This window comes from Meriones unguiculatus, chromosome 2 (genome assembly GCF_030254825.1).
Source record: "Meriones unguiculatus strain TT.TT164.6M chromosome 2, Bangor_MerUng_6.1, whole genome shotgun sequence".
In the NCBI taxonomy this organism is placed as follows: domain Eukaryota; kingdom Metazoa; phylum Chordata; class Mammalia; order Rodentia; family Muridae; genus Meriones; species Meriones unguiculatus.
The window spans coordinates 26,039,953-26,062,292 of NC_083350.1; the positions used below are offsets into that span (position 1 = coordinate 26,039,953).

General features: G+C 42.7%; 1 protein-coding gene across 4 annotated transcripts in view; it reads left to right on the forward strand.

Moving 5' to 3' along the window:
- Piezo2 (piezo type mechanosensitive ion channel component 2) overlaps nucleotides 1-22,340 on the forward strand; it is a 358,636-nt gene that overhangs the window by 232,300 nt on the left and 103,996 nt on the right. For all 4 annotated transcript variants that reach the window (XM_060377179.1, XM_060377181.1, XM_060377180.1 and 1 more), the window contains exons 6-7: nucleotides 4,557-4,767; nucleotides 6,502-6,715. In XM_060377179.1, the coding sequence (XP_060233162.1) occupies nucleotides 4,557-4,767; nucleotides 6,502-6,715 (425 nt within the window). The remainder of the gene's footprint in view (nucleotides 1-4,556; nucleotides 4,768-6,501; nucleotides 6,716-22,340) is intronic.

Below are 22,340 nucleotides of genomic sequence, written 5' to 3' on the forward strand. Positions count from 1 at the left end.
TGTTTGCTTTTTGAAAATAATCATTAGTTAATATTGTAGACATGATGATGGGCCATAAATCACCATAGCACTTTTTTTTTTCTAGGTGAAAGCTCACAGGCTCTGGGTGGGGATTTCCCTGACCTGCACTCTTGCCCCCCCTCTGCCAACCTCCATCCTCACTGCCCACACTGAGTTCATCTTTTAGAATCCATAAACAAGCAGTATCATATGTGTTGGTCTTTCCGGGCTGACATGTTCCATTGAGCACACTGTCCTGGAAGTGAATCCCTGTTGTCACAGGAGACAGGACTTGAAAACATCAACATCTTTTAGGGCTGGGGAGATGGCTCAAAGGTTAAGAGCACTGGTTGCCTCTTCCAGAGGTCTTGAGTTCAAATCCCAGCCACCACATGGCTCACGACCATCTATAATGAGATCTCTTCTGACATGTAGGCATACAAGCAGGCAGAAGAGTGTATACATAACAAACAAATAAATCTTAAAAAAAAATCAAAATCTTTAAAAGGACTTAAAAGTACATGTGAGTTTATACCTTGACAAAGGTAATATTTTATGAGTGATATTACTGGACATTTTAGACTGTTAAAGGCCCACCTAGCGTTTGAATTTTGGGGTGGCTTAGGAATCACAGGTGTTGAATCTTTGTTTCCAACTGCTCCTTGTTTGCTTCAAGTCCAGTTCAGGTCACGTTCCTACAAGGTGTCAGATTTCTCCAGCAAACAAGGCTACTTGTTAATGAATATGATTCCCCGCTCCTGCCAAACCCCAGCGTTTATAGGTCAGCAGAGGAATTCTTGATGAGGGGAAAGGCATGCCTGTTAATATGCCACCCAACGTGACTGGTGGCAGACCTGGCCCTTGACTGAATAGGACAACGGGGCTCACAGACACAGACCCACCTCCTATCAGCTTGGCATGTTTGGAAAGCACTTCTGGGAACTTGGGAGAAGCTGGTGTAAGAACATTTAGAGAATCTAGAGCCATAAAATGCAATGGCATGCTTCTAAACCTCCTATAGATTTTTGCCTAAAGCCCCTTCCTGTCTCAGAGAGATCAAGAGAAGGTATGTGTGTAACCTCCGAAGGCTTGTGAGCAGAGCGGGCTGTGATCTCATCAACATCCGTAGCCACTCTAAAATGGAATAGTGAGTCATCTGTCATGAGCATGAGCGTTATGAATGCATTTCCTCCTGTGACTCAGGAGGCCCCCACCATGTTTTCACTTCTTCACGTGTAGTAAGATGTTTGCCAGACCTCCCTCTAGTGGTCGGGGACGGGGGTGGGGGGTGGGGTGGGGGTTGGATAGTGAGGAAGGTGCTCACTCACCTGGTGTTGGGAGCGAAGCTGCTTTTCCTTGATCAGTGAGTAGTGTGGCATCTTTTTGTAGCTGCACACATGGATTCTGCTTATAAGTGATGGAGTAAGAGAAAAGGTTACCTTAAGAGCCAGACTTGCAGGGCTAGGGAAAAGAGCCTGTAGCCTGGAGACTATATGTCCCAAGGAAAAGAGAACAAGAGAACCTGTGGATTCTAGTTCTGCAGCTGTTCCCTGTGTGGCCTGCCCATAGGTAAGCCATACCAACATGAGTGGAAATCCAGGCTTAGGTGAAAACATCTGAAAGATGTGCCATCTCGGAATTGTCCCTAGGGAATTCTTCAGCTGGGTGCTAATGACCCCAGGGCGACCTTCCCAGTTTCCAGCTTCCCCAACTACTTGTGCTAGCTGCCTGATTAGTACCTTGGAGCTGAACTTGAAATGAGGGAGGGTGTCCTGAAGTACACTTGTTTCCTTTCTAGCCGTCCTTTCTCCTCATTAAAGATAAGATACTGGACTGCTTCTCCCTTTCCTCTGTCCCTCTGCTCCCACCTCATACTTGCTACTGAGTTCTGTGGCCTGGGCTGTGGACATAAACACATGCAACAAGACAATCTCAAAATCAGCTTTATCCCTTACACCTTCTGACTTCCAACCATTTATTCCAAGCCACTGGAATTAGTCTGTAAGAAAGACTGTGTGGAGTTCCTTGTTACAGAGAATGGAAAGAGGACCAAGGGCAGTTAGAGCAGACTAAAGAAGAATTATGTTTGGAGAGGTGGAATGGAGTCTGGCTGAATCTTAGCAAGAGTTTCACCTTGGGAGGCAAATACAGGTAGGAAGGATACATTGTTCTATGGTTAGATGGCAGGGTGAATTAGTTTGATGATGGTGACTCAAAAGAAATAGAACCCACTGTGACATAAGATCCTAAAGAAAAGGAGTGGGCTGAGCAGGTGGGTTGCAGTGATGGCACACAGAAGAAGAGCGAGTGTGTCACAGGTGGCCTGCAGAGAGGTTATCTGAGGAGCCCAATCCCCTTCAGCTGAAGACCTTCACTCTGAAAACTAGAATGTAAGGTCCTCCACTGAGAAGAAGGAGGGAAGGAAGGAGGCTATGGCCTGGAGACACTTGCTTCCTGTCACTCTGTCTCCCCCCTGCATAGACTTTGAGTAGTTTCCCCCCTCTGCCAGGATGCTCTCTCTTGAGACTTTTGCATGGCCGGTGACTCTGTGACATTTAGATCCTAGTCTAATGCCACCTTTTCAGAGAGGGTCTCCCTGGCCTCAGAATCTACTGCAGCCACCGCCTCCCCCCATCATAGCTGTATCCCACTTGACCTCTCAGAACAGCCCGTATTATGGGATGTTTAGCCTGCTCATTGGTTTGCTAGGTTACACATCTATTTCTAATTCTCTCACTAGAGCTCCCGTCACATTGGGTCTTGTGTGGGTAAAGAGTCTTCTGCCCCGGGAAAAACATAAATACACTTATCTATTGGCTTCTCTGAGAGGTCTGAACCAGCCCTGAAGATACCTAGATTCACACCTGCTCAAGTCCTTTTTACAAAAGCTGCATAGTGTGTGGTCAGGACCTATGCACATCTTCCCAACCAAATGCCAGTGTGTCACAAATTGGTGTTCAAAGGATAGTGGCGAGAGGAAAGACGGCAGATTCAACACAGACTCAATTTTCTTAGATGTCAGTAATCTGGTTTGTTGAATCTGCAGATACAGAACCCATGAGTGTAGAGGAAATGTCACGATGAATTCAAAAGAACCTCATTTGAATGTAGGGAATTCAGTCAGACCAAATTAAATCCTGCTGAAGAGAAAGGTGCATATGTTTGTGTGTGTGCATATGTGTGTATGGTCTAATATTGTGTGTGCCTGTGTGTGTAAGTACATATGTATGTGCTCCTGTGAATATCTGTGTGGGCATATAGATGGCTGTGCTTTGGTATGTATCTGTAGATACAAGCACATGTGTATGTATGCGTTGTTGTTTGGGGGGCATGCATGCTTGTGTGTAGGTGTATACACGCATTTTCATGGGTATGTGTGTGCACGCGTGTTGCTGCATCAGGTTAGATGGAGTAGAGGGCTAAGCCAAGCTCCTTTGTGGTCTGCCCCCTTCTTGCTAACAGAATGTTTCTGAATCCTCCAAACCACTTAGAATGTCCTTAACTTGGTGCCAGCCCTCCGGGCCCATTTTCCTCAGAGATCTCAGCCTACTAAGGACCAGAACCCCATGAATGAGTGCTGTGGGCATCCAAGCCAATGGTCTGGAGAAAGAACCTGTGGCATGAAGACCAAGAAAGCCAGGCTTTCCAGCGGTCTTTCCAGATACGTATAGTGGGCTAAGAGTCTCCTCATCCACCAGACACATGTTCTAATTTCCCTGGCCAGATATATGCAGCCTGACAACCTAGGGACAAATGCAGTGTCCCTTATCTTGGCCAGACTCCGTTTGAATGTGTTTAGGGATAGCTTCTATGTATAATTCCTTTAAAAATCCCAACCCTCTTAAGGAAAGAGTCTAATGAGAAAAAAAAAATCCTTGTTTAGTCTTTTAAAACAGTCAAAAACCCCATTTACATTCAGTTGAAAATTGTACCTGGAGAGTTGTAATTTTTTTTTCTGCTGTCTGCTTTTCTCCCTACATCCCTAATGAAACAGTACCAAGGCACTGAGTTCTGAAAAATCCATCCATCCCAGCATCCTCTGAAGGGTCTGTCAGGAAGCCACAGCACTATGGTCCACACAGCCCAAGACCACTGTCCTGGTCAGAAAATCCTATGATGGCTAGCAAAGATAAACTTATAAAGGAAGAGGGACGGGAGTGCTGATCATTACTCAGTCCCCACCTCTGCCCTATTTTGCTTCTGTGGTTCTGTAACACCAGCCAGCAGCAGAGCAGACTAGAGTTAAAAAAAAAAAAAGAAAGAAAGAAACAATCCAGACAGACCATAGCCAAGACTGTTAATGGCCCTGACAGTTTTCTTGCCCTTATAAAAGAATGGGCACAGGTAGGGTGCATGGTACACCATATACCACTGTGACCCCAAGGCTGAGAATATTACCTGTGTGAGTCAAAGTGGCTTGGACTCACTACCGAGAGACCTGAGGGCTGGTTGTTGTTCTGATTTGTGAAGCTCACCCCAGGAACCAACCCCCAGCTTAGGAACCATGGGTTCATGGAAGTCTGAGCTGCTGAGTCCCCTGTCTTTTATTTCTTTAGGCTGGAGGAGAAAAGATGGATTCAGAGGAGGCGCTGATCTACGAAGAGGACTTAGACGCAGAGGAAGGCATGGACGGCGAGCTGGAAGAAAGCACAAAACTAAAAATACTTCGCAGGCTCGCCTCCGTCGCCTCCAAGCTTAAGGAGTTCATTGGCAACATGATAACCACGGCAGGCAAGGTTGTGGTGACCATCCTGCTGGGCTCCTCAGGTGAGTGGCTTCACAGTCCAGGATGTGCACAGCGATCGATGGGATTAAGTGTAAAGAAGGGGACAGTGGAGTCCACAGCCACAGCCTAACTCTGGGGCCTGTGCACAGCCAGCAACATGGGAAACCTCCTCCGCCTCATGGCTTCTGTCAAGTTCTAGTCTTGAGGTTTTCAAAAAGGCTGTTAGTCTCTGGCGATTCATATTTTCCATATCTAAGTGAGCTCATTTTATATGTTTAGATTAAAATAAGAGCTGTTTCTCTTTCCCAGAACCTTTGAACTCCGCTCTGCTAGCAATTAGTTATTTGAGTGTGTACAGAGCCAACACTATCTTTGCATCATGGGGTATTTGAAATTTTAATTTAACTCTCCAGGATGTACAGTTTTTCTTCCCAAGTTATATTGCAATATCCCTCTACAGACAGCAATTTCCTTTAAATGTTGGCCACATTCTGCTTATTCTGTAATAATGTCACCTAATGCTATCTCAACCTTTCCTCTCCTTCCTTTCTCACTATCTACCATACTTGGAGCAGCTAAAAATGGACTCACTTAGACTAAAGTCTGTTAAAAACTCCTGGGCTCCTGGACACAGTTGCTTTAAGCCATGTGTAAATTAGTTGTTTCATCAGGTAGAACAAAATTGTAATGACACTATAGCACCCACAACATATGTTTTTATAAGTCTTAGTTGGAAGAAAAGTCCAACACCATGTCACACAAACAGTCTTGATCAAACTCAATGGATCATAAAACAAAATTAAGGGGCTGGAGAGATGTCTCAGTGGTTAAAAGCCCTCTCTGCTCTTCCGAGGAGCCACGTTAGGTTCCTAGCACCCGCATCAGGTGGGGGTAGCTCCCGACCACTAAAACTCCAGCACAACTTATTCGATGCCTTCTTCTGACCTCTGTAGACACCTACAGGCATATGATTGAGGAGACACACACACACAGACACAAACTAAATCATTAAAAAGCAATATATCCGGATGTGAGAAAAAAAAAATTGTAAGAAAGAGGCGAGCAGTAGGGAGATTAGAGAGGTTTGGGTGTGAGAATGGCCAGTATGCATTATGTACAAGTGCGAAATTGTCAATGAAGAATTTAATTAATAAAAAAAATTTGAAGAAAAGAAACAAGTTGGTATAAAGAAAATTTGGAATAAGTGTGCATAATTCCTGCAACCTGGGAAGCTAGATAGAAAAGGAAAACACTGAAGTGCGTATTTAATTCTACCAGTGAGAAAAGGAGACATTTCCTTAGCTCAAATGCTGAGGTCAGGATTTCTTCAACACCTGTTGTTGTTGTTTTTAATATTTAAAAAGATTTATTTATTAATTTATTATGTATACAGTATTCTGCCGGTATGCCAGAAGAAGGATTCATATCTCATTATAAATGGTTCCGAGTCACCACATAGTTGCTGGGAATTGAACTCGGGACCTCTGGGAAGAGCAGCCAGCAGAACCACTCTTAACCTCTGAGCCAAATCCCCAGTCCCCAACACCTGGTCTTAAAGTATGCTCATATAGTTATTCATTTCATGTGTGACTTCCCTTACATTTGGTAGAGCATTTATGATTCTGATGATATTGATAGATTCTGATTAACAGCATTTACACCTTGATCAATATCTAAAGTACATAAAGGAAATTTACTGCATTTCCAACCAGGGCCCTCACCGAGGGTCAAGCAAATGCCCTGTCCCCTTGTCATGGTTGCATTTTTCTCCTTAGGCATGATGCTGCCATCTTTGACCTCAGCAGTGTACTTCTTTGTATTTCTGGGTCTGTGCACCTGGTGGTCCTGGTGCCGAACTTTCGACCCATTGCTGTTCGGCTGCCTCTGTGTCCTGCTGGCCATCTTCACTGCTGGGCACCTGATTGGACTTTATCTGTACCAGTTTCAGTTCTTCCAGGAAGCTGTCCCTCCCAATGACTACTATGCAAGGTAGGAGAGACCACCAACACGTCAGAAGAAACCCGCACCTTTCTGCTAACCCTTGCAGCCTTTGTAGGGCCTTGTTAAGTTGCCAGCTGGTGCATTAAGCAAAGATTTGGCACAGTGGGGAAGCAGTCTAGCACTGTAGTTAGCAATCTAGCAGTGACAACACAATCTAGAAGGAAAGGGAGGGTGTTCTGGGATGAGGGTTGCTGCTGGCACTGGGGACAGGAGGGGCTGCTCTTTGGATCCAAAAAGGGGGCACAAAAACATTTTACAGCATCTAGCTAGACAGAGCTCTCACGGGCCAAATATAATGGCCAACTGAGCGTCAGAAGCAATAACAAATTAACTGTAAAAACACATAAAACTAAAAATACTAGAATCCAAGATCGTAGAGAAAGTGAAATACATAACTAGTTGCCTGAATTGAACATGACTATTAAGCCAACTCATTACTGTGGAAATAGGAATTAAAGCACTTAGAACTTACTTTGACTTTGGGGGAATATTCTAGACCATACTCAGTTCAAAAGGGAAACTCCTCCCTACTGGACAGGGGCAACTGATAACAAGAAAAGGAATGAAAGGATAAGAAAGTCACTCTGTCGCTCCCAAATAAAGTATATGCCTCTAGCCACAGTCTGAATTCTTTCCTTACGTGTTATGGCGATGAAGACATCTGCTGTGTCGCCTCATGGGAGTCTCCAATTGCAAAAGGGAATTTAAGTTACAGAGTGCTCAGCCCCTTTCATCGCTAGACCAATGTTGATATTCCCAACACAGGGAGACCTTGCTATTTCACACTGTGGTGCCATGCAGTGTTTGAGGCACATTGTGTCATGGTGTCCAGCAATTAGACCTGACATCCAAACTACAAGCTCCTTAAAGCTCAGGAATAATTCAAATTGCCCCAAATGTAAACAGCCAGAAAAACCCAGAATGTGGCTCTCCTCAAATATCAGCATAAGTTTTGTTTAAAATGAGGTATTTCGAGTGTGGCGAGAACCATGCTGGTTTAGAGGAGAACTCGACACTCAGACACATTTGCCAACAGCAAGTCCCTCAGAGACATTGGGGCTACTCGAGGGACACAGTGATTACTGGATATTATAGAAGTGTGACTGATTTCTCAATTTATTGCTAATTTCTTTATTTCTGAGTACACAGGAGGATGTCATCATTCTAGGAGCTACATTTAAGAATGAAGTGATGTGATGAAAGTTCAGCATCACAAATTTTCTGTTGTGGTGGTTTACCAACAAATATTAGATTACACACACACGCACACACACACAAAGGATACAGGGAGAACACATATCGTTTGTGTGGTCAGTATGGAGTTCTCTGTCATCCTGTTTGCACTTTCATTGTTTATCAAAAATTCACAGTTCAAAGTTACAGAAAAGAAAAAGGCACAGACAAGTTATTTGAGGGCATGAGTGGGAAGAGCCAAAATTCCTTTTTCTGCTCTATGGCCCTGGCAAGCAGCTCATTGAGATGTGCGACCTGTCTAGGAAAATGCCATCTCAGAAACAGAGGTCTGCTGTCCTGCGTGTTTGCTGCATGGGGGAAATTATGAGGCAAAATGTGCAGACCCGTTGATTGCTGTAGAACGAAAATGCTAGTTTGAGTTTGTGTCCCTACAGTACTAATACGTGTTCATGCCTTTACTATTTACATTCAGTTAGATCAGAGTTGATAACACACACTCACACACGCGTGCATGCACACACACATGCAGATACAAACGCAAACATAGGCAGGCACACACACACACACATACACACACACACACACAAACAAGCATGTACACCGGCAAACCAGTTGGCTCAACCAATGGTATTAAGCAGTAAACTTAGGTACTGTAATTCAGTTTAATAAGAGAAGCATGTGATATGAGCAAATTGAAACTTAGGAGTTTCTTTAATGGTGCATACCGCATAATATTTGTTTTGGGTGGGAGTGAATAAATGCTAAACTCCAGTAAAGACATTAGCAGTTGAACTAAATGAATACTTCAGTTTCTCTGAAGCATTTAATTTTTTTGGTTTATTGAACATATATAAAAGTACTCTGTACTGTTGAAAGTGCTGGCTTTTTAGGCAGTGACTTAATTGGAAATGTAAACTTCCTCTGTGGGACGGTAGCTTTCGTCCTTCCTAGGTTAGGCTCTTTTCTGCCACCTAGAGGAGATGGTGGAAATAAAGATTACATATAACCGTCACGAAAACACTTCTACATTCCCGGAATCTGTAAAAGGTCACTTTGTGTTTTATGGGTCATAAATTCTGTCACAGTTATGTGGAGAAGTTCTCCCCTGGTAAAACAGCCAAGCCTAGATATAAAGAACTAACAGGAACATACTATAGTAAAACTTTGTGTCAGAGCACTAAATTTCAATTTTGTATTACTTAAATATTTCTTAAAATATTTTTCTTTGGAGCTTGTCCAACAATTTACAATGTATTAGCCATATTAAACCACACATGGAGTAGAACAGGTGGTGGAATAAACTTGGCCCATGGGCCATGCTTTGCTTTGCTGTTTTGTGGCAAATATAGTGTCACAGGCTACTGTTGTTGGTGATTAATATTTATTATTGATTTATCTTTTAGTTATGCATCAGTTATTCCTAAACCAGCTGTACACCCAAATCACCACATAGAGACTGGGGGTTACTTAATTAACCTAGAGCACAATGCTGGGCAATAAGTACTCCATCCTAAACCTCCAAGACTGCATAGTTTCCTCCCAGTCAGATTTCCCACATTAACATTTGCTTTTAGTCATACCTTAAGTCCAGTTCATCTCTTCTCCTGGTTCCAAGTCCTGTCCAGCGGATCTCCCTCTCCAACTCCTCCCACTCCCTTCCTTCTCCTCCCCTCCAGACCAGGATATTCCACCCTATTTTCTCCATTGCTCAGCATTGTGGCTGGTTGTTTTATTGACAATACAGAGAACAAATGGTGGCATGTTTACACCTATTTGAGACAGGTAATGCTTAGAATAAACATCACAATGCACTGATCCAATTGAAACCAGATAGTGGGGTAGAGAAATTAGCATTTGAATGAACAATGGTAAATTGTATACATTCTACAAGAACATGATACCAACAGGGTACTATAATTGTTTTTGTTTAAACTGCCACAGAACTAAAAGGATACTTTATTACAGATACTTTGTAGTTAAATCTGTTACTCTCACTTTTACAGCAGTTAGCAACAGGTTAGACTGCTTCTCAGCAGATGAGAAGGACAAACCACAGCAACATAAACTCCCCTGAAGTATAGTGTTTGTTCCTAACTTGACCATCATGAGACTTTGCATTGTATCCTTTGGATATTGAAATCTAATGTCTTCAAGACATTAGTCTTTCCCTAAGGGTCAATTAAATACATTATTGTTAACCCTAAAATTATAAGATATAAGTAGAGAAAATCAAGCTAGACATAGCAATGATAGTTAGAATTCCATTTCAAAAGAGTACTTTCTTTACTATTTATTTTAATGTTTTCAAATAATTACTAACAAAGTGTGTGTCATACCAATGACAAAAATTTCAATTACATTTTTTCCTGAAAATAAAGATGATTACTACTAGAATGTCCATTTGGAAGCTTAAAAGAAGACAAAACAAACAAACAAACAAAAAAAAAAAAACGCTTTCTGATTCAAGGACCTGCTTCTCTGAAAGCTGGATACACGGGTGGGGGTTCCAGTGGTTATAAAATACAGTAACAATACCTATAAAGGATGATGTATATTGACTTGTCTGTCCATCTGTCTGTCTATCTAGTCATTCTGTTCTTCCAGCTGGATGATAAGAACCATGCCTTCATTTCTCCATCATCTTTGTGAATATTCCACTCTTGGAAAGCACCTGGCACATTCTAGGTTTTCTTTCCCCCTTTTTTTTGTCTAGCTTTATTCCCAACCCCTAAACTTCCTCTAGCTTGCTCACTGTCACTAGAAACTTTAGGCCCTTTTGCTGAAATTCCTGTTTTCATTGTGCCCCCCTTTCACCCTAAACTACAGTTGGAAAATAGAAGAGTGGAGGCCACAGAAAAGATTCCTGGGCCACCCTCATGAAAATAACACCATCTATTAAATGAACCCAGGACTTGTGCTGTTCTCTTTATCTGCTAACTCCATAAATCATGATTAGAAAATGACTCATGCTTAATGAAGGGAAAGCTGTTGTTTATTTCAGCATTAAAGCCATGTAAACAAAAGAAACAACAAATTCTGGAATGTCAACACTGCTCAGACTTACTATGTGGCAAACAAGAAAAAAAAGTGAAAGAACAAACATTTAAAAGTTCAGTGTCATGTGTGCTATTTATCCTATTGAAGCATGTTGTAAAGAAGGCAGCATGGACTCCAAAAATAAAGGAATGCTATGGGCTTCTCTACAAGGAGCCTGGACTTTTGCTTTGCTTAGAAGACCCAGGTTTTTTCAGCTGCAGCTGGCATCGCTGGGTATGCCTGGCATGCATTCCAGGGGTCTGAGGGCCAGTAAACTGAATCAGCAAATAAAGGCTCAGTGGCACCTCATTTTTCATTTTGGTAAAAACTTTATATGAAAAGAGCCCAGTGAGTGGAGAGAAAAAAAAAATCAATGTTAAGTATTTTATTTTAATGCTAGGGAATGTCGACTTTAAACCTAAGGCAGTTAGCAGTTTTTTTGGCCCTTTGTGACAACAATCAGTGTGTCCTGGAGCTAATCTATAGCATTGTTTCACTGGCAATTTGGCAGGGGATGAAATTGTTAGTAAACCCTGGCATCCTTTTCAGGAGAATCTTCATGATTAAGTGACTTGGTCTACAGGTCCCAGGCAATGTTTGTATGTGTTCATCTCAAAGATGAACACTTGGAACCAAAGGAAAGTGAATTATGATCTCCACAGGTAAATGGAAGTGTGAATGCTTGCACGTCAATGGAGCCTAAGCATGAGGACCCCTGAGTCTGTCTGGACAACACGTAACAACTCTTCATCGCATGATATAGTGTAGACTCCAATCTCGGAGCAATGTGGTATCCTTCCAGCCATGACACCTGCAACTGCAGCTTCTAGTAAGGTTACAAGACCATTGTCTGAGCTGCTTTCTCAGTCCAGTGACCTCATCTTCCAGGCCTTGGGCTTGGATTAAATGCTGTGGACTTGATTTTTCACCTTTTGCCTATGGAAGGCATTTCTCAGGAAAGGTTTCTCTTTACAGTTCTGTGGAGAAGATATCTTATGTCTTTTCGTTGGTCACACTGTGTAACTCATTCAACAGACCCCACAGCTATTACAGTGACTTAACCTCCTGTCCGTCAGTTCTCATCTCATTTAATCAAGGATTCAATGGGCTCTATGGTCTCAGCAGTAAGACAGTAAGAGCATGATTCTAATGTGTTCATAGCTTAGAAATCTAGAACTGTGGCCCAACTACTGCCTGGGAAGAGCAGCTGTCAGAACCTGAGTATACTCAGAGTCTTTTTGCCTTTTTTTAATAAAATAGGCATGAAAATATAACCTCGATAGAGTCGGAGTATTGCATTAATAGAATAGCACATTTCAAGTGCATGACACTAAGTTAAAAAAAAAAAGCTTTAATGTTTACTGTTAAAATCAAACTCAGAGTGTGATCCCCACATCCAATTGCAACTTTGGGGTCCTGAACACATAAAGTTTGAGCACTTCCTCACTGGAAAGACTCTGCCCTCCATACTTATCCAAATGGCTCCTTTTCTTCCCCCATTGCCTACCTTGGATATTTCCTTCTGGAACCTTCCATCCTCCTTTTGTGAGGAAAAAGTGTTGTCTTCTGAGCAGTTTTCCCCTCTGAAACTTGTTTCCTGACATTTGCTACAGTAGGTTATTGTAAGTTGGTATATCCCTGGTTCAGGTTCTAGGGACTGTGAACCCCAGGTTCTGTAAGATTACACCCTGGGCTCCCAGCTCTTGCTTCGGCCATTTTTCTCTCAGTGACCTACTCCAAGCCCTTGTATTTTGGCCCTTTACCTACTAGCAGAATGCAAAGCTTAGATTTCCTGAACACCAAACCCCAGTGGTAGCCATGATGGTAAAAGGCAATACATTGGGAAATGATTTTCTAAAAAGTCACTGTCAATTTTAAAATACCTGCTGACCCCCCTCATATTTTATAGTTCATGTTTGTATGTTTCTGAACACTAAGACAGGTAAGAAAGTAAACAGTGATGACCTCTAAGTACAGTATTGGTAAATAGGCAGGGTTTTTTTTTTCCATTTAAAATGATTTAAGATAGACATGGTGCATTCTTAGGAGCCCAGCACTCAGGATACTAAGGCAGGAGAATTGTGAACTGAAGGCACAGTATATGCAAAAATCTAACAATATTCTTAATTGTCATTGCTCTTTTGCATTGCTGGCTTGACATTTCTTGTCCATATATTGGATAATGGTAACCTCACAAAGTGAAATGAGAATGTTAACCCCATGACATGACTTGAGAATTATTTTCTCTTCTTTGCTAATTAGCATTGGATTTGGATTTGAGGTTTTCTTTATTGGGTGGATTTTTTTTAACCAAAGAAAAACACCAATTTCTGTTATGGCTGTAAGACTTCTGGAGTTTTGGTAGTGTGTATCTTTCAAGGAATTCATCTTTGGGGATATTTTCAAATTTGTCAGTATGTTAGTGTGGGGTCCTGACGTGACGCCAGCAGACCTGACTCACCACTTGCAACCTTCCTAGTCACTGGGCCTCAAGGCTGCCACGCATTCTAGCAATAATGCTGGGGCCTCACCAGGTGGTTATGAGACACTCGTACAGATTCTTGTGGAAAAACACCTTATATGCTTGCTGTCGATCTTCTCTTCCGGTTTGGGTTTGCACATTATGGATTATCAACTCTCAAAGACTTGTAAATGTGGCACTTAAGCTCATGCTGACATTTTGTCCAGTTAAGAGAAATTTCATCTGTAACAGAAAGGCCTACAAACCCCACCTCTTGTCTGGTTCTCCCTAGAAGACGCAAGAATTACTATCACTACAAATAGCACAAGAGCAAGAAAGATGATGTGGTTCCCCGGAGTCCAGCTTCTCACTCATTTCTCACATTTTCCCCAATGGTGAGATGCATGCAGGCAAGGGAAAGAGGCCACAGATTTAAGATACTCACCAAGTATAATCATTCTCTTGTGAATCCTAGATGTGACAACAACGAAATAATGTCTATAACTGTTACAGCGAAGACATTTCCAGACAGCCTCAATTTGTTCATAGTATTTGCCGAACTGAATATGCGACATTTCTGCCTGGTACAAAATTGTCTCTTGGAGAGATTGCTATCATAAAGCAGTGTTCCGCAAATATAGCATAAAACTTGATTTCAGCAGGTTGGGGAAGAGCGAAGATGTGTATGCGCCTTTAAAAACTTCAAAGGAATGATGCAGAGCCTGGGGACTCAGTATAAAGTTTGTCCAAGCTTGCAAAAACAGTGTAGTGTGAAATCTGTCAGATTAACCTTTTCTCTCACATGTATGGAAACATGTTTAAAGTTTAAGTAAGAGACTAATGAAAAAGGAAGGGTAAGTCTTGGCTGTGTTTTCTGTATGATGCAATACAGGGCAATGGGGAGGGGAGGATGTGGAGGCCGAAGTACCAAAAACTCAAGTGTGAAAGGCAGAGCTGAACTCGGATTGATGGGATGCCATGGGACTTTTTTCTGGTAAGAGTCCTTAAAAGTGTTTCCAATCTGGTTCTGACTGAGCCATTTGCCTAAACTGGAAGAAATTTTATAGATGGTTGGAAGCATACATGTTGCCTTCTGTGAATGTCTGAGTAGCCACTGTTTTTCCCTGATACTGGAACCTTGATTTCATTCATAATTACAGTTTAATTCTGTGGCACACAACAGCAATTTAATATTTGGCCTTATGTGTGTACCACAGAATTTTGGATTGAGGAGGCTTTGACCACCGTCTACCCTTACTAGTTCGAAAGCCTCCTTGCTGCTTCTAATATTCTGAGAGGAAGGCCTTGTGCCCTCTTGTGACAAGTGATAGTCCCTGCCACTTCCTCCCTTACCACTCATTCTGGCACTTCAAAGGTGAAAGAGTATGCAGCCTGGCTCAGAAAGGTGGGTGCAGCTGATAGAATTCCTGGGGTTTCTGCTTTGTGCTGGGAGGAATCCTGAGTCCCAAGCCCATCCCTGCTCTAGACTTGGATAACTGTCTCTGAAGGGTGAGGAGGTCACACCTTGCCACAGCACCAGTACTCAGGTTCCTTGCCTGTCCCTGAAATGGAGCACCCTCTCTGTGTCCCTTTTTTTCTTCTCCACATGGGAAGCTGTAGGCCATTTCTGTGCAGAATATTTACTCGCTTAATGTAGGAAATGGACATACATATCCTAAAGGGATGACAGTGCTCTGTCATCAGGCAACAGCACACGGGGGTACATTTGGCTGAAATCTGTCCTCAGCTGCGAGCACTCTCAGTGGCTTTTTGTCCTTTCCTTGATTGTGTTGCCAAGATGAAAGAAATATATTTCAGTGAACAGCCTGATATCAGCCGTAAGGCATAACTACAGTGCTCATATTTCTGCACACTATCCCAGACTTCCCACAGAGGCCACATTTCTGGGGACACACATATGAAGACACATGTAATTCCTCTGTGAGGAAGTATAGTTCAAATTCATCTTAAGTGGAACCCATAAAGACTCTTGTTTGCCAATGCCAGCATAAGCCAAGCTGATGTCATACCTCATAGCAGTAACAGTTTGAACAGCAGTAGCTAGGATTTTTGGAGCACATATTCCATGCCATATCTCTGTATGACATCATATAATCTAGAAATTACCAATCAAGAATGCAGATTAACAACAGATGATCTGTAGTTTTGTTGTTGTTGTTGTTTTTCCATGATCTGCTCTCTAGTTCCCCCTTGTTTTTCTCAATGTAGGATGTGACCTTGAGAAAGCCATGTCTTGGCAAGAAAACTAGGGAGGTGTTTTAGGTAGAGTTTGGAGAGGAAAGGTACAGGTCAGTGACAGTTTGTGTGCTTTTCTGCTCCTAAGCACGATTTAAAGCACAGTGACAAGCCTTAAAGTCAGCCATCCGCTAAGCATAGCAAGGTCTTAGGTGCCTGCCAGAGAACGGATTTCTATTCCCTGTCGAGATTCAACACTGCACATCCCAGCAATAACCAGAAGAAAAGGGTCATAGCCAGGACACTTAGGAGAGTGAGTCCAGAGAGCACAGACTGGCTGGGAGGGACTCCTGCACCGTGAGGAATTGTGAATAAAGTGCCTAATTGGGAAAACCACCACAGACCATTGGTGAAATCAGAAGGTCACTTTTCAATTTCAGGTGGGAGAAATGGAAATGACCCCAAGAGATTAGGTCCATTTGTGTGAATTTCTCATATTGGAGTGAGCAAATGATATTTACAATAGAAACTAATACAAAGATTCCCGCTGGCTCTCCGGAGCGGAGCATTTTTGAACACGCCATGGGAAAGAATTGAGCTCCAGTGAAAATTACTAGAATGTGAATGATATGTGGAATAACTGGGTTAGGAGTTTCACTGTGTAGCTAAATTTAGCCACAGGCACATTGCCAGCATAACATTACGTTAATACTTTAATGAAATGAAGGCATAAAGAATGCGAGAAACATGGAGAACAGATATCTGGAAGCTTTCTCTGGCTTTACAGTTACATCTATTTTGTGTTTGATGACAAGCACCTTAGCGGCTTCTTGCTCAGCATCCTAAATCTGGAATGTCCGTTTCTCATCCTGTCTTCCATCTCCTCACCAAAGTGCAGGGGTCCTTTGGGTAGCCTCGGACCTAGGGGAGCTTTTTAGTTCATCTGAGAGTCTATATAGCACAAACTCTGGCTAGCTGCTTACACACAAGTGAGACTCATCGGTCTGGAAGCTGAGGAGCCCACGTTGAAGGGACTGCACGGTTGGCAGAGGGTATGTGTGGTGTTTGCGTTCACCGGTGGCTGACTTCTTATGGTGTCCTCCCATGGCGGAGGGGTCACGGGGCCTCAAGGGCCTCTTTTACAAGGCCAGTGAGGACACTTGTAAGAATAGGTGAACTGAAAGGAAAACATTACTAAGAGCTTTACAGAAAAAATGAGAGAGAAGGTAGACCCCAGGACATTGAGATTTAATAAAGGAGGAAAATAAAGTTCTCAGTGTCAGTTGGAGTGCGCTGCCAAGGCCTGCTTAACTAGGAACATTTTATTAGACTATGGCTGAAGACTGTAATAATGTCATTAGCCAGCCAATTAGACACTCCACACACACACTTAATGTACAATCTCCTAGTAGAGCCAGAGAGACGCTCATGTTCCCTTTTCCTATTGATGTGGTTGAAGCTCCCTTTATCCATCTCACTGGTTGGTATCTATACCTCTGACCTGGAAGTGCCTTGGGCATAGTTGATTACACTAAACTCTGCTCCTCTGGACTAACCAGAAGCATTCAAAGGTGTCCGTACTCAATTCCTTGTCTACAGGCTGGCCTGCTGTCTCTTTCTTGAAATGGGTGGAGGCTTTCTTCGAAGCCACTTTTGCTTGAAATTTAGTTTGTCATAATTAGCTGCACTAGAAGCAAAAGATATAGAGGGACCTTGCATGGGTTCCTTGAGGGATTTGTGGGCACAGCAGGCCCAGAGCCTTGTTTAAGTTTAATTTGCAGCGTCATGTCTAGAGGTTCACAACACCTCTATCTCCAGCTGCAGGGGAACCAATGCCCTCTTCTGGCCTCGGGACATTGCAGTGACGTGCACAGACTTAAACAGAGATATACACACGTGTAATTAAAAATAAAATAATAAATATTTTTGGAAAAAGAAACAAAAGTTTTAGAGAACTGGTGTGATTTTTTTTCTTTTTACAAAGGCTGTTCCTGTTTGAGGAACTCTAGTCATTTAATAAATGTTCCTGAGCTCACAACCTAACTGCTTTGGGAATTCTAATAAGTTATATCATCCTTAAGTTGTTCTACTATTAAGATACTATCTCTGTATTTTTTTTAATGGCTCATTTCACACCTCAAATCATTCACAGATTTTTCAAGGTAGCTAATTTCAGAAGACTTTTAAAGCACTAACTTATCTGGATTTAGATGTAAATATTAGTTCCCAAGTTCAATTTGTGAATATAAGTTTAATCCAAACTTATCAGGCTCACAGTTTCTAGCTGTCTCTTAGCTTATATAATATTTCCTTCTGGAAGTCAGAAGGTAGACAAGCATTGGCCGCTTAGCCGGCCTTGCTCATGATGCCAAATAGGCCTACAGGAAACAGGGAAAAGATACCTGAAATTGTTTACAGACTCTCTCCATCTTTTCTATAAGAGCTGGTTTGTTAGATAAGCAGCCCCTGGTCTTCTTCTGTTTCTGGGGGGGGTGGTCTTAGGATGAGGAGTGTCTTAGTTACATTGCTGCGAATGACTAAAGCAAGTAAGAAAAGAAATAATTTATTTGCAGCTTAGAGTTTCAGAGGGTGAGTCCATGACCACCATGATTGGAACATGGCAGTAGGCAGGCAAGCATGCTGTTGGACAGTTGGTAGGTGCTCTTGAGACACAACCACCAGGCAGAGGAAGCATGAGGACATAGGCTGGGCTCTTGAAACCTCAGGCCTGCCACTAGGGACACACCTCCTCCAACGATATCACACTTCCTAATTTTTCCTAAATGGTTCCACCAATTTGGGGACCAAGTATAAACATATGAGCCTATGAGGAACATTCTCATTCAAACCAACACAAGTAGAAAAAAAAGCAGTTGAGTGCTTTGGTGTGCCAGAGTTCCCCGTGAAAGCTTCTAGAACTAGCTGTCTGAACACAGTCTTGGACAACACACAAAAGGGAATTTTACTTAGTGTGTCTCAAAATTAATTGTCTCTCCACTGAAAAATGAATCTTAATGGCCACTATTGATTATATCCTGGTCATTTTAAAAAGCCTTGATTATATGAGGAATTAAAATCCTGATCACGTGGAATAATGCCACTGCAGGTAAAGGATGGAGAGGAAGGCACTAGTAAGAGACTTCCAAACCCAGCCTGACTGAGAGTTGCTTGTGTATTCTCCAAGTCTCTGTTGTTTACAGTGGCAGATGAACACTGACCATGTGTTCAAAACAGTTTTCAACAAGCTAAACATGGACACATAGGAAAACTTGTAAGATTACATGACAGTGTGGGATCTCTGGTGTCAGTGTAATGTCCTAATATGCAGTGGGTTTTTTTTCCTGACCCTTTAGCTATGTTTTACAAATTGTCATTAGAAAGGCTTCACCAACAGTTGACAGAAACAGATGCAGAGACCCACAGCCAAACATTAGGTAGAGCTTTGGGGAAGAAGGATTGTAGGAGCCAAAGGGGTCAAGGACAGCACAAGAAAACCTAAAGAATCAACTAACCTGGTCCCATAGAGGCTCACAGAAACTGAACTGCCAACCAGGGAGACTGCCTGGGACTGACCTAAGCCTTCTGCATGTATGTGACCATTGTGTAGCTTGGTCTTCTTGTGGGACTCCTGACAGCAGCAGCAGAGGCTGTCTCTGACTCTGTTGCCTGCCTCTGGGACCCTTTCCCCCTACTGGCCTCCCCTTTTCTGATATCCATGGAGGTCTCCCCTTTTCTGGAGAGAAATGAAGGAGGAGTAGATGAGGAGGGGAAGGACTGGGAGGAGAGGAGGAAGGGGAAACTGTGGTCAAGATGTAAACTTAATTAATAAATAATAGTAATAATAATGATGATAAACAATAATAAAATAATTGTCCATGGGACTTTGAGAAGTATATGCCGACTACATCTGATCCTCACAGTAGAGCTTCAGGACTAGTTGCTGGTTTCATTTGCTAGATGAGAAAGCTGAGGCTTCAAAAGACAAAAGGCCATCTTCCAGATCAGATTATTGTGAGCACGGGAAGGCTTTTAATCCATACCTGAATTTCTATTCTTTCCACTCTACTCTGTAGCTTCACTTTTTTTCCCCATGTTTATTGTGAATTGATGCAGTCGGATATAAGAGGCATGCTTTTAAATCAAATTATTTAGTAAAATATGTGCCCACTTGACTCCTCATCATCCTTTAAAAATAAAACCTGTCTTCTGTTGCTATTGCACTTTGGTATTAGATGAGGGAAAGTGGGCAGAAATGGAAAAAAAAAGGAAAATCTGTTACTTCTTAAGTGGGTGGTTATTCTTCCACATAATTTGTTCTACAACCTTTTTCTTAGGTGTGAATGAAAAATGGAATTCACAGGGTTATCAGTGGCAGCCGTCAAAGTGCTAGCTTTATACCTCTCAATGTAATTATATCAATACAAAGGCTGTACGCCTTCTGAGTGGGAATGAAGTGGTTGAGTGGAAAGCCGACGGCTCAGGTGTTAGAGGACGGGAGAAAGGTTTCTAACTTGAAGCAGCAAGGCGAAGGCTGGAGACAACCCCACAGCTGTATCTCTCTCAAGCAAACAACGGAAGAGGAAACCCATACTTAGTGACTGGTCACCACGTGTAGAGCATGCTCCGTTGGAGGGAGGCGTATCCCTGAGCATGCGTAATTCAGGTCATGCTTCGTGTTTTGCAAGTGTTCCTTAACGCTGGTCAATAGGAATGTCTGTGGACCAAGGATTTGGCATTTGAATGATCAAACTTTGTTCTAGGTCCCTTAAAAAAAAAAAGAAAAAGAAGATGTTAGGATGAAAATAGCCATGGCAGAGAAAGCTAGACATCAGACAGTGCAAGACGGGGCATTCTGTTCACGTGTTCAGCAAATGGAGCACCGGAGTCCTCCGCTCTGAGCTGGTCTCTGTCCTGCTGCCTGGATGTGGTGCTGTTGTCTCTCCCCCACTGTTTCTCTCCTTCTTCCTCCACCGTTTCCGTTGATTTCAACCAGAAGATGGGAGGTTGAAATGAGAATATTAATACAACATGTTTTCTTTGGAGGGTTATTTGCCTCAAAGTAATCATTTCATGCTAGCTTGAGAGAGTGTTCTTCCTGGCTTCATTCGAGGATTTAACACTTGCCTTAGATTTTTATCAGCCTGTTACACACTTGCCCAATCTAGTGAGCTAATGCTCACTTAATTAAATAATATGGCTTCCCATGAGAGACTAGGTCATAAAGAGCCCTGGCCTCTTAGAAGAAAAAAAGCTAAATTAAAAGTGTAGTGTCTCACATTCACACACACCAGCATGGATCCTCTCAACACACACACATACACACCACACTCGAACATGCAAGCACACATAGGCGTACGCACACATGAATGCACGCACACACGCGTGTACTCATGCAATGTTGTGTATTGCTGGTGGGAGAGATGGCTCAGCAGTTAGGAGCACTGGCTGCTCTTTCAGACGACCTGGGTTCAATTCCTGGCCCCAAATGGCAGCTCACAACTGTCTGTCACTGCAGTTCCAGGGCTTCTAACACTCTCACACAGACATAACATGCAGGCAAAACAGACATAACATGCAGGCAAAACACCAGTGCACATAATTAAAAAAAAGTGGTACAGCCACTTTGGAAAACTGCACTATTGCTCCTCAAAGGGGCAAAACCAGCATCTCAATGCGATCTAGTGGTTCCACTTCAAGTTTGTAACTTAACAGAAATCAAATTATCTGCATCTTGATGAAATGCAGTCACACAGAGCAAAAGTAGGACGGTGGCTACCAGGAACTGGGGAGGAGACCATGGGCGATTGCTGATTGGCTGAAGTTTCAGACTCGCATGATGAAAACGCAGCCCTGGGCATTAGCTGCACAAGAATATTAATAAATGTGTGCTTCCGCTTCCGACAGCGTCTGTAAACACAGTTAATGTGGGATGTATGTTAGTGTTTTTCACGGTTACAGTGCTTTTGTAATGTGGGGGTGGGTTCAGCACAGCATGTTTCTTACTTGTGTCTTGGCCCCGCGGAGGCGGAACAGATGCCTGAGTGAGCCTGAGATCAAGGGGCGGCTCGTATATAAATCTGCGACACGTGCAAGTGGAGACAAACATCCTGCCATGTCACCATCAACGTATTATCAGGTGCTAGAGCGGCTCAGAGGGAGAGCGGGAAGACAGCCGCTCTGTGGGATAAGGAGACATCGGCGGTGAGGCCTTGCAGAGCATGGGGACCACCTGCAAGAATGCTGGGGCCTAGGGAGGAAGGCCGGCCGATGCGAAGGATGTGATGAGAGAGACAGCTTGCTGTCGTGATGCCTCCTACATCACAAAGAGTGAATGAGTTCTGTAGATAGTGATCCACACATGAAGCTCTGAGAACAAGCCACCTCCAATTAAGCAGTGATGACTCTTAACATGTATTTACTTATTGATTTATTCAGATGGTGGAGTGTAAGACTGTTGTTTGCAGCCGGAAAAGCCATATGTGACCCAAGATGCATGTTAGATAAATGTCAATGGGCTCTTTGATAGCTGTGTTATACATTTATTTTGCTTTTTTTATTTTTATTTTTTATTTTTCAAACCAAGATGATGAAGGTCATGGATATGGAGCCTTGGTGATACTTCTCTGAATACTGCTGTGGGAGTCCACAACCTCCTTTCCTCCTTTCTTTCCTTCCTGTCTTTTTCAAAAGAAGAAACATTACCATCCTTTAGTCTCTACTCCTTCC